The 15,429-nt window shown below is 39.5% G+C and overlaps 1 protein-coding gene across 2 annotated transcripts; it reads left to right on the top strand.

Annotated features, from left to right (window-relative positions):
* On the top strand, positions 1 to 13,206 carry ZC3H15 (zinc finger CCCH-type containing 15). Of its 2 annotated transcripts, XR_003536363.1 has the most exons (11): positions 1 to 170; positions 2,120 to 2,221; positions 4,357 to 4,468; positions 6,067 to 6,219; positions 6,620 to 6,711; positions 7,398 to 7,580; positions 8,269 to 8,415; positions 8,610 to 8,714; positions 8,914 to 9,040; positions 9,380 to 9,475; positions 9,762 to 9,879. XR_003536363.1 is itself a non-coding variant. In XM_027696476.1 (10 exons), exons 1-10 carry the CDS (start codon positions 93 to 95, stop codon positions 9,953 to 9,955), a joined length of 1,293 nt encoding a protein of 430 aa, XP_027552277.1. In that variant the 5' UTR covers positions 4 to 92; the 3' UTR covers positions 9,956 to 13,206. The 2 variants fall into 2 exon arrangements, 1 of the variants encoding a protein (XP_027552277.1); XM_027696476.1 differs by lacking the exon at positions 9,380 to 9,475 and having other exon boundaries at positions 4 to 170; positions 9,762 to 13,206.
* The last annotated feature ends 2,223 nt before the right edge of the window (positions 13,207 to 15,429 follow it).

Here is a 15,429-nt window from a genome sequence, read left to right as displayed (position 1 = left end):
GCCTGTTCTCGTTCCCGAGCCATTCCCGGCCTCTTCCCGAGCCATTCCCGGCCTCTTCCCGCAGCCCCCAGCGGGAGCTGCCCCGCCCCGCCATGCCCCCCAAGAAGCAGCAGCAGCCGGCGGGGGGCAGCAAGAAGGCGGACCAGAAGAAGAAGGAGAAGATCATCGAGGTGAGGAGGAGGCCCCGGGGCCGCTCTCTCGCCGCGGCCTCGCGCCGGGCCCGGCCCGGCCCTCCCGGCGGCTTCCCGGCTGGAGCGGCCCCGGGAAATGGTCACACAGCCACGCGCTCGGCGTTCCGGGGGGTGCTGGGACGGTGCCGCAGCGCTGCCCGGGCTGCTCTGGGTCCAGCGGGGCATTTCCAGGCCGGAGCTGCGTTTGCTCCGACCGTGATCTGGCAGCGGCGCTCGGCCTTCTCCCCTCTCCCTTTCCCACACCCCTCCCGGTGCCCTGCGTGTTCGTGTATTCCCCGAGTCCGGCTCGCCGAGCTGTAGGTTTGCGTCCTTGCGGGTTCTCCAGAGGTTCCTTCCAGTCCTCACAACTCTGTTATTCTTCGCTCAGTTTAAAACACGGGTGTGCTTTGTTTTGCGGCTTCTTGTTACAATTTGACCCATGTGACCAGATTTTTTAAAAAGACTGCAAGAGGGATGTCTATGTGTGTGTCTGTGGCTGTGTGTCTTGCTTATTAGGACAGACACACCGACCTTATGCTAACAACGACAGAATTTATGTTGACAGCACAAGCAGGGCAGTTATAGAAAATTACATATTTGCCTGAATTTACTGGCATGAAAGACAGTAGCTGCTCAGCTGTTAAGGCGGAACATCCGTGTGAAGTGAGTGTTCTTTGGCACCTGAGGCTGCAGGATGTTGTTTCTGTGCTCTTTGGAAATATGAGGTTAGAGCAAGTTGGTCCTATGTTCTCCTGGCTTTGTACTTTCTGAGGTTCTTGCTGAATCCAGCTGCATGGGAAAATTCTGCTTATTCCAAAGACATGCAGCTGAAAGGGGAAAAGCTTGCCTTGATAACAATAACTTACTGTATAATTCAAATACAGAGGAGTTATATCTTCCATGTGGTGTTTACAGTGGAAATCAAGTGTGTGAATGATAGATTTTCTTTCCCAAATGATTATTTTGACTTCTCAGATTAGCACAAAGTAGCAGAATACCAGCTGGTGTTGATAGAGGATATGTTGTAAGTGACTTGGAGCTGTTTATTCTGTAATTATTTTATCATAGATTTTTGGGTTGTTAAGGCTTCCAAAAGTATGTTTGAACTGAAGTGTTATCACTGGATGAACATCTGTTACTTTTTTCTGGAAGGAAAAGAATGTTGGTATCAAATCAAAGGCACAGATGGGTTTTTTAATGCAGGTATTTCAGTAACTACTGCCTCAGATGCTTGTGTGAAAGTGAGATGTATTTTTTTTTGTAAGTTGTTTTTACTAGGTTTGGTATGGAAACATCTTATCAATAAAATTGAAGATCTAGAAGAAGAATTAGTTCAGGCAGTAAACAGAAACTTCTGGCAGTGGGGTTTAGGAAGTAGAAACACCTGTCAGGACTTCATGTAGGGGAAAGACTTAACTCCAAATTCGTACAGTTAGAAAATGAAAAGCTTAAAATACTTGTAAATAAAAAGTGATATGTTACATGTGGTAACAGGCATCTGCATAACATACATCACATTTATATGTGAACACTTGAAGATAGAAGTAATAAGTGATTTCAGGTAGATAGAAGGAAAAAAGGCAGCGTTTATGACTAATCGGTCTCCATATTTTCCTCAGATGTTACTTGGGTAGTGTCCAAAAACATCTTGTCCTGTTGCCTTGGGAATGCTGTGTGTACACACTGACACTGGGACACAGGAGAGCTGGTCATAAAAACAAGAGCTCACATAAGGCAGCATTTAGGAGATTGTGTCAAAGGTTTATTCTCAAGATGTTGTGAGGAGTCCACATTTTGCCCATACTTTTTCTTGGTTTGCTTGTGTTGCTGGAGGAAATGATCTGTGTTTCACTGAACACTTGAAAGGAGTGGCAAGGGTGGGATTTTTTAATTGTTTTGTTTGGTTTTGTTTTTTAATTCGCTATGGCTATGTTTATCTCTTGGTTTAGGACAAAACATTTGGCCTAAAGAATAAAAAAGGTGCAAAGCAGCAGAAGTTTATCAAGGCTGTGACTCACCAGGTGAAGTTTGGTCAGCAAAATCCCCGTCAGGTAAGCATTTATTGTCCAGTGTTTATTGTAATTTTAAGTGGAAACAAGTCTGAATCTATTTAGTGAACTGTTTGGTCTAAGAAGCTGAAATTATGAGCCACTGCCTGCTACTTTGCTCTTCTGTATGATGAAATAAAATGAGGTACAATGGTTAGATTATACTTAATCAGAAAACATGGATTTAGTGGAAATATTATAATGGAAATGATGCAGGTCTCTTATTTTCTCGGTGCTGGGGAGGCTGGTTGTTAATTATTTACAGGGCTTTCTGTTCTATGAATAAGTCTGTAGAATAATTACATTTTGTCAGCTAAAGTTGTGATGTCATGATGCATTCCTTGAATAACATAAGGATGAACTAACAGATGTCAGGTACAATTTGAAAAGTAAAGCTGATATTCAGGTCATTAGATCTCGGAATTTCTTGTAGTGGAAAAGATTCCTTGATGTCACTTGAAAAACATTGGTGGTGTTCAAACAGTTCTTCTGAAACTTGTCCATGAAATCCCTGGATCTGTGGCATGTATAGGAATACCAGTGTGTAAATAAGCCAGCCTAAAGTCATTTATTTCTTAAATGCTGGTAGCTATTGACTGATGGATGGCAGAAGCAAATTTTTAAACCTGATTATACCTTTCTTACCTTATAAAATAGCTTTCAGTTAAGGCTGTCCCTGAGAAAGAAAGCATTTTAAAGCAATTTTCCTCGTGTCCTGAAATGAAAATGAAAATGCTGCCAGAGTTTTGGCCTTGGTGTTTGGGGTTTTTTTTTGTTGGTTTGTATTTTTAGTTTCTTTGGCTTTTGGGGGTTTTGTTTGGTTTTGTTGTTTTGTTTCTTTTTATAGACAAGCTTCATCTTCATGCCTTTAGAACCCTAGGGTGAAACAAAAGCATTCTGAAGTATTACTTTTCTATGGTTGACATACATGGGTCTGCATGTTATATAGAATAGCATTTGTTAACCTTCAGTATGAAAACTCACCAAGCTGCGAATTCCCTTCTAAAATGTTTTGAGAAATTCACAGAAATTCTAAGAACAAAGATCCTTTTTTAACATTACACTGTATTTCAGAAAAAAGTACCCCACATATGCAGTGGTGTTAGTCTCACCAGCTTCCCATAAGGATAACAGTCAAATAATCACAGAATCATTAAGGGTGGAGAAGACCTCTGAGATTGAGTGCAGACATTACCCAGCATCACTAAACCTCATTCCCAAGTGCCATATCCACACATTTTTGAACACTTTCAGGGATGATGACTCCACCACTTCCCTGGGCAGCCTGTTCCAATGCTTGACCACCCTTTCAGTGAAGGAATTTTTCCCAATAACCAAGCTAAACGTTCTCTGGTGCAACTTGAGGCCATTTCCTCTTATCCTGTCGCTTGTTACCTTGGAAAAGAGACTGCCCCCCACCTTGCTACAACCTCCTTTTGTATCTGACCTAATAATGTTTCTCCTGTATCCTCTTCATCTGGTTTCAAACCACTCTGGCATGGATACAGGCCTTCTCTGGCTTATCCAAAAAAGGGTGAGGCAGTCAGGTTTTTTTCCTTACACATAAACTTTTTCTTTCCTAGGTGAGCTTGTTTTCCAGCCCTTGGCCCCTGGGGCCTGTAGAATGTGCTGCATTATAAACCACTTGAGGATGTGGAATTGATGTAGATTGCAATGGTGTTTTAAAAGCAGTTCCTAAATTCTGTGGAGAGCTTTCCTGGAACTGCTGCTGGTGAACAGGAAGAGAAAGAGCAAAGCAGTGTGGAGGAGCCTAAAAGGAAAAGGCTTTTTGCACAGATCTGGAAGGAGCTGCTCTGAGTAGTTGCACTGCAGAAGAGCAGTGAATCTCTTGTCTCTCAGTGACTTTCCTACCTTAAAGGTGGAGTAGAGGTCACTGTGGCACTAAAAGTATCTGCCAGCATCCCACTGCTCTGGCAGATTTGCAGTCCCTCCTGTGTGACAGGTCAGTGCACACAAGGGCAGCAAGTCTGAGCCTTCCAGGCATCACAGGTTCTTTCCCTTCTCCCCTCCTCAAAAACTGATTTAGAATGATTGGCTGTTTTAACGTGCAGTTCTTGTGAAGTGAGTCCTGGCATTCTAATTTTACATTTGTAACTTTGAATTTGGGGTCGTTATAGGCTGCTCAAACAGAAAGTGAGAAGAAATTAAAAAAAGAAGACAAGAAGAAGGAATTACAAGAATTAAATGAGCTCTTCAAGCCTGTGGTTGCTGCACAGAAAATTAGCAAAGGTATGACTGACTGATTTCTCTGCATTTATATTCTCTTATTCATACAGCTACTTGAGGTAGAATAAGCCTTCAAAAACACCAGCTGATATTTTAATAAAGTAAATGTGACTGTTTCCTTCCCCATCTAGTGTACCAAGCAGTTTGTCAGTAATGATTTGGGTTTTTTTTAGGAAGTTATCTGGGGTCATTAGATCATTAGAATATCAAAAGCTACACTGATACTGACTGGGAAGCTGAAGATACTTCGATGTTTCTGGTTCATCAATTGGATGTTTCTGGATGTGTGGCATGACTTTTGTGTGTGTGATGGTATTTAAAGCAGCCTGTCTCCTCAGGGAAGTGTGAACACCCAGGTATTGCAAGGAATATAAGGTGATAACTGTTTTCTTCACAGAAAACTGGTGCTGAAATCAGAACAGTAAAAAATTTCCAGTTCTTTCTGTCTGACCTCACAATTAGCAGTGGTGCTTGGTTTTGGAAGTGTGTTTTGTCTTGAGCTTGGTTATTGAACAAACTTAGTTTTGTGATGAAATCTAAGTTTTTGTTAAAACAATTCTGTGTTTGACACTTGTAGGAAACTCTACAATTGACTGCCATGTGAGGAAAAAACATAATACCTGTGGGACTGAACTAAATGTTTTCAACTCTATTCATTTTCTGGAACACATGAAATCATGTGCAGTAATTTTTGACAAAATAAATGTGATTTCCTTGCATGTTTTTAAGGCAAACCTGATACTTGCTCCTTGTGATCAGCAACAAGGGGCAGTTTCCTGTTTATGATCTGCAGTGATCAGCTTTCTCTAAATAAAGTAGCTTTTGACTTCAAGTGATTTCAGAAGACTAATATTGCCCAGATTTTTAGATTACATTTTAAACAGGTGTTGCTGTACCTGCTTTTGTCACTGGTGGGTCTCACCAAGAGTGAAAGCAGCAAGTGAAAAACTCAAGCTTAAAATCTGTATTTACTGAATATTACAAGTCAAATATTTCTCATTTAGTCATGTCACATAAATACATTTTTACCTGATTTCATTGCTTTTCCTAATGACCTCCTAATGGTCAAATAATTCTTTAGTGTCATGGTTTTTATTTACCCTGTAGTTAGATTCATTGAATTGTTTGTTCTATTATAAAAGTTTTTTTTGGGGGGGACTATGATCAGCCATCTTATTTCTATTATTGAAGAAAGTGGTCTGAATGGGTGCAGGTTAAATTGTTATAATTTTTTCTAGTGTTTTCTTGATCTGTTGGGGAAAGGGTAACATTCAGAAGATGCTTTACTGTGTATTAGAGACAAGAATAGGGAAGAAGTTGCACAGTGATCTCTTATGTGTTGTATTATATAAATAAATAATTTGCTCAGGCACACTGCTGTCCATATTTCTTTAAATAGTCAAGTGCCAGCTTTGATACTTGATGCAAATATCATGCAATAAAAGTAAGTATGACATGTTATTTTAAGAAGGCATATATATTCATGTTATTTTAAAAAGGCATTTTCATTCTCTATAAATCCTAGATATTGTTCTCAGAATTTCTAATGTATAGATTTTGCTAAGAAATAATGTTAAAATAGAAAAACTTTCTTCACTCAGGTGCTGACCCCAAATCTGTAGTTTGTGCTTTCTTCAAGCAAGGGCAGTGCACTAAAGGAGACAAGTGCAAGTTTTCTCATGATTTGTCTTTGGAAAGGAAGTGTGAAAAACGGAGTGTCTACATTGATGCAAGAGATGAAGACCTTGAAAAAGGTAGAATACTTTTAGAAAGTTTGATCCTCAAGTTATATGATCTGACCTTCTGGATGTCACCTTCCAACCTTACCTTTTTTTTTCAGTTGTCATATTATTTTTTTTTTATTTCTTTTCCCTTGTCCATGCTGAATACTGTACAGGTGGAATGACACATTATTTAGTTTTTAACTGAAACACATTCTATGCATTTCAAAACTCAGGCTTTTGAGGAAATTGTCTTGTGAGCGGCATTGGGGAATTTGAAAACTTTAAGAGCCTGCATTTATTTTCCATTGTATAAGCTAGCTAAAATAGAAGAATTGCATATTTTATGAAACTATTACTAGGCAGAAAAGCAACTTGACAGCAGTGTTCAGTACTTGGAATTTTTATGAAACCATCTGTTGTCTTTTTCTAGATACAATGGACAACTGGGATGAGAAGAAGCTGGAGGAAGTGGTGAACAAGAAGCATGGTGAGGCAGAAAAGAAAAAACCCAAAACCCAAATAGTAGGTGGTCTGTCTTTCTTTTCTTTTTTTTTTCTGTAATTGAGCTGTAGTAGAGGGAATTAAGTGCAGACTGGTATTAGATATGTTAATCTAAAGATTTTGAATGGAATCTCATTACTATATTCTGAGGGCTGGGTTGATAGTATCTCTAATAATATATGTTTTTAAAAAAGGAAAAAAAACAACCCCAAAGGTCTTTTCAGTCATCTTGTGTTCTCATGTAAGTTACAAATGGATAGTAGGTAAACTACTTTCAAAATAGAAATGCTGAAGGACTCAGTAATAATCTAAGGCAACCTACTTGGTTAGAAGATTTACATATTGTAATTAATTAAGTCTATCATCTCATTGCAGTGACTGCCATATAATTGGCTTATTTTTGTACTGGGTGACATACAAGCATTAGAAGTTTTAAAACTTTCTCCTTTATGTTGGAATTTGCTGATTGAGTCATTTGTAATTCCTGGGCTCTAAGTTCAACAATATTCTTCAGTTTTGCATTAAATGGCATAATGTGTTAATCCTTTTCTCGTTCTTCTTTGTTTACTTTTTTTAATAGCAATGCATGTCACACATTCCTTCTGTTTTGAGCACAGCTGAATTTTTGAATTGCTGAACTTCTGTGGTGTTAAAATGCTGAGGATGAAAAGAGAAAACACAGGGCTAACCACCCTTGTTTTATACAGGTCTGCAAATATTTCCTTGATGCTATTGAAAACAACAAATACGGGTGGTTTTGGGTCTGTCCAGGAGGAGGAGACAACTGTATGTACCGTCATGCTCTGCCTCCAGGCTTTGTGTTAAAAAAAGACAAAAAGAAGGAGGAAAAGCAAGATGAAATTTCCTTAGAAGACTTAATAGAAAAAGAGGTAAAGTTGTCAGACAGGTGCCTCTTGGTGGTAGTTGTTTTTTACTGTTGTTCTACTCTGAAGAGACAGATGTAAAAAACCCGCTAATTTCCAATTAAAAACTGTAAGATGTTGTTCCAGCTGTAAGAGCTAAGGGGAAGATGTGTACTAGTGATTCATGGCTTTGTTTAGAAAGCATTACCTAGTGAAGAGAACTAACTATAGCAGCATATGCAGCTGTTGCTTATGCTTTTTTAGGAGGATTCTATTTCTTACTGCTATTTCTCATTTATCTATTACAACAAAGGCTTCTGGGGCCTTTCTCATCCCCAGCTCGGTCTCCTTAGTTCTGCCATAACTCTTTAATGAGGAAGCAACACCAAGAGCTTTCTGAAGGTGTTGCTGCTCTGCTTATTTCTGTCTCCATTGCTTGGCAGTGTCATTGTGACAAGAACTGAGCTATTATTGTTGCTTTCTTTCCTCCTTCACTTTCCCTCTCAATTTTCACCTCAACTCATCTCACTAACGGTGGAAAATCACATGTTGAGTCAAACAGTAAGATGATGCTGCAGGTTTGACAGTGCTAAGAGTCAAGAAAGAATTGGAAAGAAATGCTTTCTATTGGTTCCTGGAAAAGTGTAATTAAATTTTAATTTGTTAGAGCCTTTGGGAAGAGTTTCTAGCATTAATCAATCCCTTTCCTTGACAGCGTGCTGCCTTAGGACCAAATGTTACCAAAATTACTCTAGAGTGTTTTATTGCGTGGAAGAGAAGAAAAAGACAAGAAAAAATTGATAAGGCTGAGCAAGATATGGAGAGGAGGAAAGCAGATTTTAAAGCTGGCAAAGCATTGGTGGTAAGTTCTACAGTCCATTTCTTAATGTAAGAAGAGGGAGTAAATACAGTTTCGTAATAAGGTATCTGGCCTGGAATTGCTTGGCTTTATTTAGTATCCTTTTCTTTTCCTTCCTTTTCTGTGGTTTGGGGTATTTTTAAGCAGTATAAATTCCTTGAAGTGTAATAACTGAAGGTTTCTTTTCCTGTGGACAGATTAGTGGACGTGAAGTATTCGAGTTCCGGCCAGAGCTGGTTGATGCAGACGATGAAGAAGCAGATGACACCCATTATGTTCAAGGAGCAGGAGATGATGATGAGGTAAAGAACACTTCAGTTGCATTCAAATTTGAAAGCTTTTCATTTGAGAACTCTTACAGTGCAGTTAGTAGGGTTGGTTCTTAATTTAATATTGCCACAGAGTAGATTTGATCAGAATGTTTGTGTCGAAGGTGGGAAAGGTTGTTGCAATTGTGCAGAAGTGAGGACTTTTGTGGAAAAGCAGTTCTGTATTTTTCAGATGGAAGACCCTGTGTGCATAAATGATGTGGATTTGAACCTGTATGTCCCCAAGGCAGTGGAGGAGACTGGTATTACAGTGGCTAGTCCTGAGCGATTCAGCACGTACACTTCAGTAGAAAAAGATGGTAAGTTCTTCACTGAGGCCTCACTAACAGAGGATTGTTAGTCAGGAGATTGCCCAAGGTAGATGGCAATTTGACTCCCCCACCCTTTTTAAACCAATAATTCAGTTCTCTTAGTGGTACGTGTAGTTACTAAAGCAAAGGCTTGTAGTAAATGCTATGTACTTACCTTCTTAAATTCAAGTTTAAATAAAAGTCATTGTTTATGGCCACTTCTAGTACCTCTCTAAGGGGCTTGTTCTAAGTTCACCTTTTTTTTCTTTTTGGATTTTTGTAAACCATAGAATGAACAATATAAGAAAGATCCAAGCTTTTATTTGCTGCTTTTTTTTTTCTATTTAGCTTGTAACTTCTTAGAATAAAGTCCTGATCTTGGTGCACTTACGGATTGCATGCCCCAATCTTTAAGAGCAAGAATCTTTCAACTGCAGACATTGGGTAGGAGCAGCACATTGTTTGACCCAGTTATGAAAACAGCAGTTTGAGGAGATGGGAGGTGGAGTTATTTCAGGTTTTTTTCCACCTGTTTTCATAATTGGTTATCCAGACCTGCATGTTAACCATGTACATGCAATTTAACCAATATAAGTCTACATGAATTTCAAATAAAGTAACTTCCACACAGTCTCAAAACTTGACAGCAGGTTTAGTAGGATTGTGAATTTGAATTGGTGATTAGGAAACTTGTGACACTGAAATCCCTAAGAATTATGTTTATTTGCAGATAATAAATTAAGTGAAGCTTCTGGTGGTGATATAAACAGCAGCGAGCAAAATGATTTAGAGGAAGATAATGATGGAGATGGGGAATTGGAAAATGGAGTAATTGATGCTGTTCCAGTTGATGAAAATCTGTTTACTGGAGAGGACTTGGATGAACTAGAAGAAGAACTAAACACTCTTGATTTAGAAGAATGAACTAAAAAGCTCAAGTGAGGAATTAAATCTCTGTGACAAAGTGAAAACTGACTACATTTTTTCTCCTTTTTGAATAGAATTCTTAAACAGGATGTTTTTCGTTATGCAGCTGAATATGATGGGCACGTGGTATCCCAGGAATGTTTTCCTTCAATCTCATCTACTCCAGTCTTGACTTATGTTCACAGTAAAACTTTCAGAGTAGGTCAGAGTTACTCGACAGCTGAATTTGCAGACAGTGAGATTAGAACTTTCCACTAAAAGTAAGAAGTGTAACTGCTTTGCCAGTATGCAAGTGGGCAATTTGACACCAGGTACAGTATAAAAATCCAAGTATTCATTCTTCACAGAAATTGCATTTTTATTAGTGATTGTGTTGATTTAGAAACTGCCTGAAGTGGTTTTTAGGCAGGACACTCTAATGGAGCTGATGCAGATTATGCTTCTTTAAGTGGTGATTAGCTTTACTTGATCAGCTGGATTACTGAAGATTGTCAACTGATAGATCATACAATACAATGTGGTGCCCTCTGTTTAAAATATTTTAAACTTTCTCACCACCTTTTGCCAATAAATCTGTAAATAAAAACTATCAACTTTAAAATACCTGTGTTGATTTTTCTCTGCTGAGTTAGGATATCATACCAAACTGTTAAGAACTGGTTTTTCTAATAGAGTGGTAAATGTTTTTCTCTGCAGTCTTGATACAGAAGTGATGATGTTGGCTTCAGTTAAATTTGGATTACCTGTAGTTACAATTTTTTCCCCTGCACTCAATGCAGTGTAAAATTCAGCAGCCGGCTTTTCTCCCTTCCTGTTCTTCCTTCCTGCCCACCTGTGAACTGATGTGATACCTGCTGTGCATCGCTCCCTGCCATTCCAGCCTCCTTCTTTCCCACTGTCTTTTGTAGACTAGTGAAGACTCCAGGCTCTGCAGAGCAGGGATGTTGAGGTCCAGACAATGCCTGGCTTGCCTTTGGAGTGCTGGAAATAGCAGGAGGTTGTGCAGGGCTGAGTTTCCTGAGGGCAGAGCAGTGCTGTCCCCTGTCAGGCTGCCATCCAGCCAGTGTGTCCTTTCCCAAAGGATTGAGGCCCTGCCATAAAGGTGATGCTTTCACAGGCTGTGTCTCCTTGCCATAATACCAATAATATCTGCAACAATATAGCTGTACTAAAGATACCATTTGTATCAATTTTTCAAAAGCTTTTAAAGTACTACTTAAAGGCCATTAAGAGTCGAGGTGGTGTTGTTGAGCTTTCCCAACCTGCTTTTGGGTGGGAATATTGGCTTTAATGGTTATTTCTGGCACTGCTGAATTGACTCTTGTACCCTGAATGCTATTTCTAAATTAGCTGACTTAGACTGTTTTTTTGCCCTTTTTGGGATCTTTGTGGAATTCGTTTTCTCCTGTAGGAACAAGAAGCAGTACTTGGGAGAAAGAGGCCTGCAGAACTTGACTTCTAAATGTAAGTGTTTAAGGAAAAGCTACAATATCAGATGGAAATATTTATTTATGCAGATTTTTTCTCCCCGTGGCCATAAATAAACAGTGTTGACGGATTGTTGTATTATACTGGCCAGCAATAGGATGCCTGGCCATCAGGACACTTAAGAATGCAATTCATTTGAATGTATGTTGCATAATTTTTCAAAGTTGTATATTTTAAATGGGAATAAAAGTAATTTAATCATTATCAAGGATGAGAATGGCTTTCTATATGTTGTGACTTAAAGGTTGTTTTTTTGCATATAATACTCATTTCTATAGTACTGATGTGCTTCACTGATATAAATAGGTCAAGCCTTTGCCAAAATTCTGTTCGTGTTACTTATTTGCATTTTACAGTGGAGGAATGACAGGGTGACTCATACCAATTTCAGCTAATAAAACACAGATGAGCAGAGAGAGAGTGTCCTTTTGGGTCTAAAGGGCTTGGTTGTGGTGCACAACTCCTTTGTGCAGGTGTTAGTTAAGCATTAGGACAGTCACCTTGCTTAGTCCTGAAATACATTAAATATCCCTGAGTTAGTTGAAGAAAACCTGATTTTCCTAGGCAGGAGTTGTTGACAGATGGCTTCATGTGGGCAGGAAACAATAGTTCTCTGTCCCTGTTTTGGTTTTTACCCTCTTTCCTCTCAACTTACTCTGGCTAAGCTTGTTCTGGCCCCTTGGCTTGGTTGCTCTGCCTGGATTTCCACCTGTGGAAGCAGTGACTGCTTTTAGAGGGTTCCTTGTTAGTGCTCATTCAGACAGACTCCTGAAGGTGAGTTGCAGTGTGTTGTGCTACATGTTCCTTCTGCTCACAGGTAGGCTTGAATATAACCTGCTAAAGGTCCTGAATCTTCAGAGTTAAAGAGGCCCAAATTTGCAGCTGACAGGGAGTTTCAGACAATAAATGTCAATTAAAAATAAATGCCAAGGCCTTGCTTGGGGTAGATGAACCATTAATGTTTTGGAAAGGAGTGCTGTGATAGGAGGGAGTTCACCCGGGTATGACATCACTAAGTTGTTCCTATTGATGCAAACTTCACCAAATTAGTCTGATATCAAGTGAATGAGTCACTTCTGGAAAAACGAGATATAATCTGAATCCCAAAATAATAGTGTTTTCATTTCAGTGACTGTCCGGTTATTATGGGTCAAAAATAGAGTATTTCCTTGTTCCAGGAGCAGGAAGACTCAGTTCAGGACACACACTGGGTTCAGGTCAGGCTGTAAAGCACCATAAGCTGGGTAAGTTTGTAGCCCTTGCAGCCTGGGCCCTGTTTGTGTCATCTTGGTGTTCTCCTACCTTAGGTGAGCACTCCATGAGCAATGTGATGGAGCTGTGGTTTGAGCATCTCCTGAGGGAACATGCTGGTGTAGCACCCTGCCTTCACAGCACCTTTGGTACTGGGCACAAAAAACAATTGTGGGGACAAAAAAACCATTTAAAAAAATGCTGCAGTAAACCCATGCCTTTCCTTCCTGGTGTTTGCTGTTGTGGGGGTGGAGTATTTGTTGACTTTCAACTTCAGTGTATGTTAAAATCCCATTTCAGTCACGCACACAAACTGCTTGCCCTGCTGTAACTGGCTGGTTTTAAATTCAGTTAAGTTTGGGGGGTTGTTTGAGACCCATGTGATTGAATTTTGTGCTTGTCACTGCTTTGTTATTCAGAGCTCCCTACTTTTTTTTTAATAATAAACACTGTGCACAAAGGGCTGGAAAAAATTTGGTTAAAAATTAAAGGTAAAAACTGACCTTAAATATGACATTATCTATGAGTTGTTTGTAATAGAAATGTTACTGTTTTTTTTTAGTGGACAATGCTCCCCAGCTGCTTTTTATCAAGGGGAGGCTTTGCTATTGATAAACTTTGGACCAAGCAGTGGTACTTTTCTTGGCAATCCAGTATTGTCATAATAGCTTGTGCTTGTTTGGTGTATTGGTTACAGAAAGAATGTACACATACAAATTAGTATGTTTATTCATCTTTCCTTTCACAGTTCTTTAGTCAGATGTGGAATAATAAGTGTCAAAAAAAACCCTACGTCTCAGACATTCTGAATGCTGAGTTCTAATTCTTTTGCAATGCCAATGTTCCTTTTTAAAAACTACCTGAAGGCAGTAAGTAATGCAGGCTTAAATATTTTGTAAGCTTACATATCTTGCAGATAGCCTACTTGGAAGTTTTATAAACAGTGTTTCTTATTCCTGTTCCCTGTGCTGCTTTGTACTAACTTACTGAAACTGCAGAGTGATCAAACAACTAAACTAAAAGATTAGGTCTTTGTTTTCCTCACAGTGAAATTACTACAGCCCTAATGTCTTTCAGTTGTGAAGAACACAGTCTCTTGATGTATTTCAGTGCTAGAAACAGGGTTTTTTTCCAAAATTAAAAGCTTTCTCTCTAAACATGCTTCATTTTTCTGCTACTAATGGGGAAAATCTTTCATAAAGCAAATGCTTCATGAATGAAGTATTTGAATGGAGTCTTTGCTTCTGGTTGGGTACCAGGGGTGTTTTTTGTAGCTGTGATCACCTAAAGTGCTTTTACAGTGATATCTGCAAATCACCCTTCTCTTTTTTTCCTCTCCCACTTGTATTAGAGGTTTAGAAGAGACCTTGGCTTAGCCTGTCACACTTAGTTCTTTCCTTTCAATAGATGCTCTGTCTCTTTACAGAGAGCAGCTGTTGCTGGTGGTAGCAATAAGGCCAGGATGTTTTATTCATTTATGATGTTACAGCCCTAATATGTGACCACAATAGGCTCCTTCATAGCACATTATTGAAATGAATGCCAAAAATAATCAGTTCTTTCAATCATAAAACAGCAGCAGCATCTCATTTGTGTTTAGGGAAAGAGACCTCGGAGATAATCTCATTATCCTACATTTTTGATTTGAAAATGCTTATGGAGTCTTGTAATACATTTGGACATAAATTTGAGCAGGGCTGGCTTAACACTGAAGAGATGTTCCCTAAGTTACCCAATCAGACTTTAAAAGCACAGCAGAGTCCTAAATTAAAGGAAGATGAAATGGAAAAGAAAGCATCACAGCTTTCCTTTAGGAAAGGAAAGAAGCAGAGGCAATCCTGAAGGGAAGATAGGAGAGAATTACTACAGAAGCTTTCCAAGTCAAAACAGTATTCTTTGGACAGTGAGCCATTAGGGAAGTGTGTTCTACAGATGCTGCATCCTTGGACCTGTGCTGGAATGAAACCAGCACATCTCTTGTAGCTGTAGAAATTCAGTTTACACCTTACATTTCTCAGGCCTCTAATGCATTTTGACAGGCTTGCTACTCTAGGGGAACTTTTGCCCTCTTCATGTTTCACCTCCATTCCTGTTTTGTTCCTTGATTTACCTTCTTGTGCTCTGAAAACAGCATATAAAGACTGGATTAAAGACATCACAGGACTTTGGTCTCTGCACAGTAACACAAATCCATTGCAACTCTCATTCACTGTTTTCTACCAATCTTGGTGATGTCTGATGTGTCAAGTAGTTCAGTTGTCTGCTTTGGGAGCAGAGGACTACTTCAGAAAGAGATGAATTGACCTCCACTATAAAAATTCCACAGCTACAACTTCAGGCCTCCTTAGAATCAGCCAAGTTTCTGGGCAAGAAACCTTTTTAATCTTCACTCTTCATCGCTTCCCTTTGCTGTCTTCTCCCTGTGCCAAGGATAAACACTGCAGAAGGGGGGCTCTTCTGACTGACCTCTCTAATCCATCCCAGCTCTCCTGGCAGTGGCTGTAATCCAGCTGCTGCCTCCCCCCTCTGGGCTCTCTGCACAGAGCAGGGCACAGCCTCTCCCAGCACTCCAGGGCTTTGTTTATCAAAGGGAGAGAAGGAGGATTAGGGAAGTTGGGCAGAATGAATAGAGCAAAGCTCTAGTTCCTCAAATATCTGGCAGACTGAAGTCAAAATAAGAGGGGACTATGAACTGTGAGGGAGCAATAGAAGTTTAACTGCTGTTGTCTCAT

The sequence above is a fragment of the Neopelma chrysocephalum genome, unplaced genomic scaffold (genome assembly GCF_003984885.1).
Source record: "Neopelma chrysocephalum unplaced genomic scaffold, ASM398488v2 Primary Assembly neopelma1_107, whole genome shotgun sequence".
Lineage (NCBI taxonomy): Eukaryota > Metazoa > Chordata > Aves > Passeriformes > Pipridae > Neopelma > Neopelma chrysocephalum.
This window is presented reverse-complemented; position numbering and strand designations above follow the sequence as displayed.

What these genes read in the sequence shown, in the direction of transcription:
- ZC3H15 (XM_027696476.1), top strand. Translation starts at nt 93, where the DNA reads ATGCCCCCCAAGAAGCAGCAGCAGCCGGCGGGGGGCAGCAAGAAGGCG. An exon ending in TGCACAGAAAATTAGCAAAG is followed by an intron (nt 4,469 to 6,066) that starts GTATGACTGACT and finishes TTCTTCACTCAG; the next exon opens with GTGCTGACCCCAAATCTGTA. An exon ending in CACTTCAGTAGAAAAAGATG is followed by an intron (nt 9,041 to 9,761) that starts GTAAGTTCTTCA and finishes GTTTATTTGCAG; the next exon opens with ATAATAAATTAAGTGAAGCT.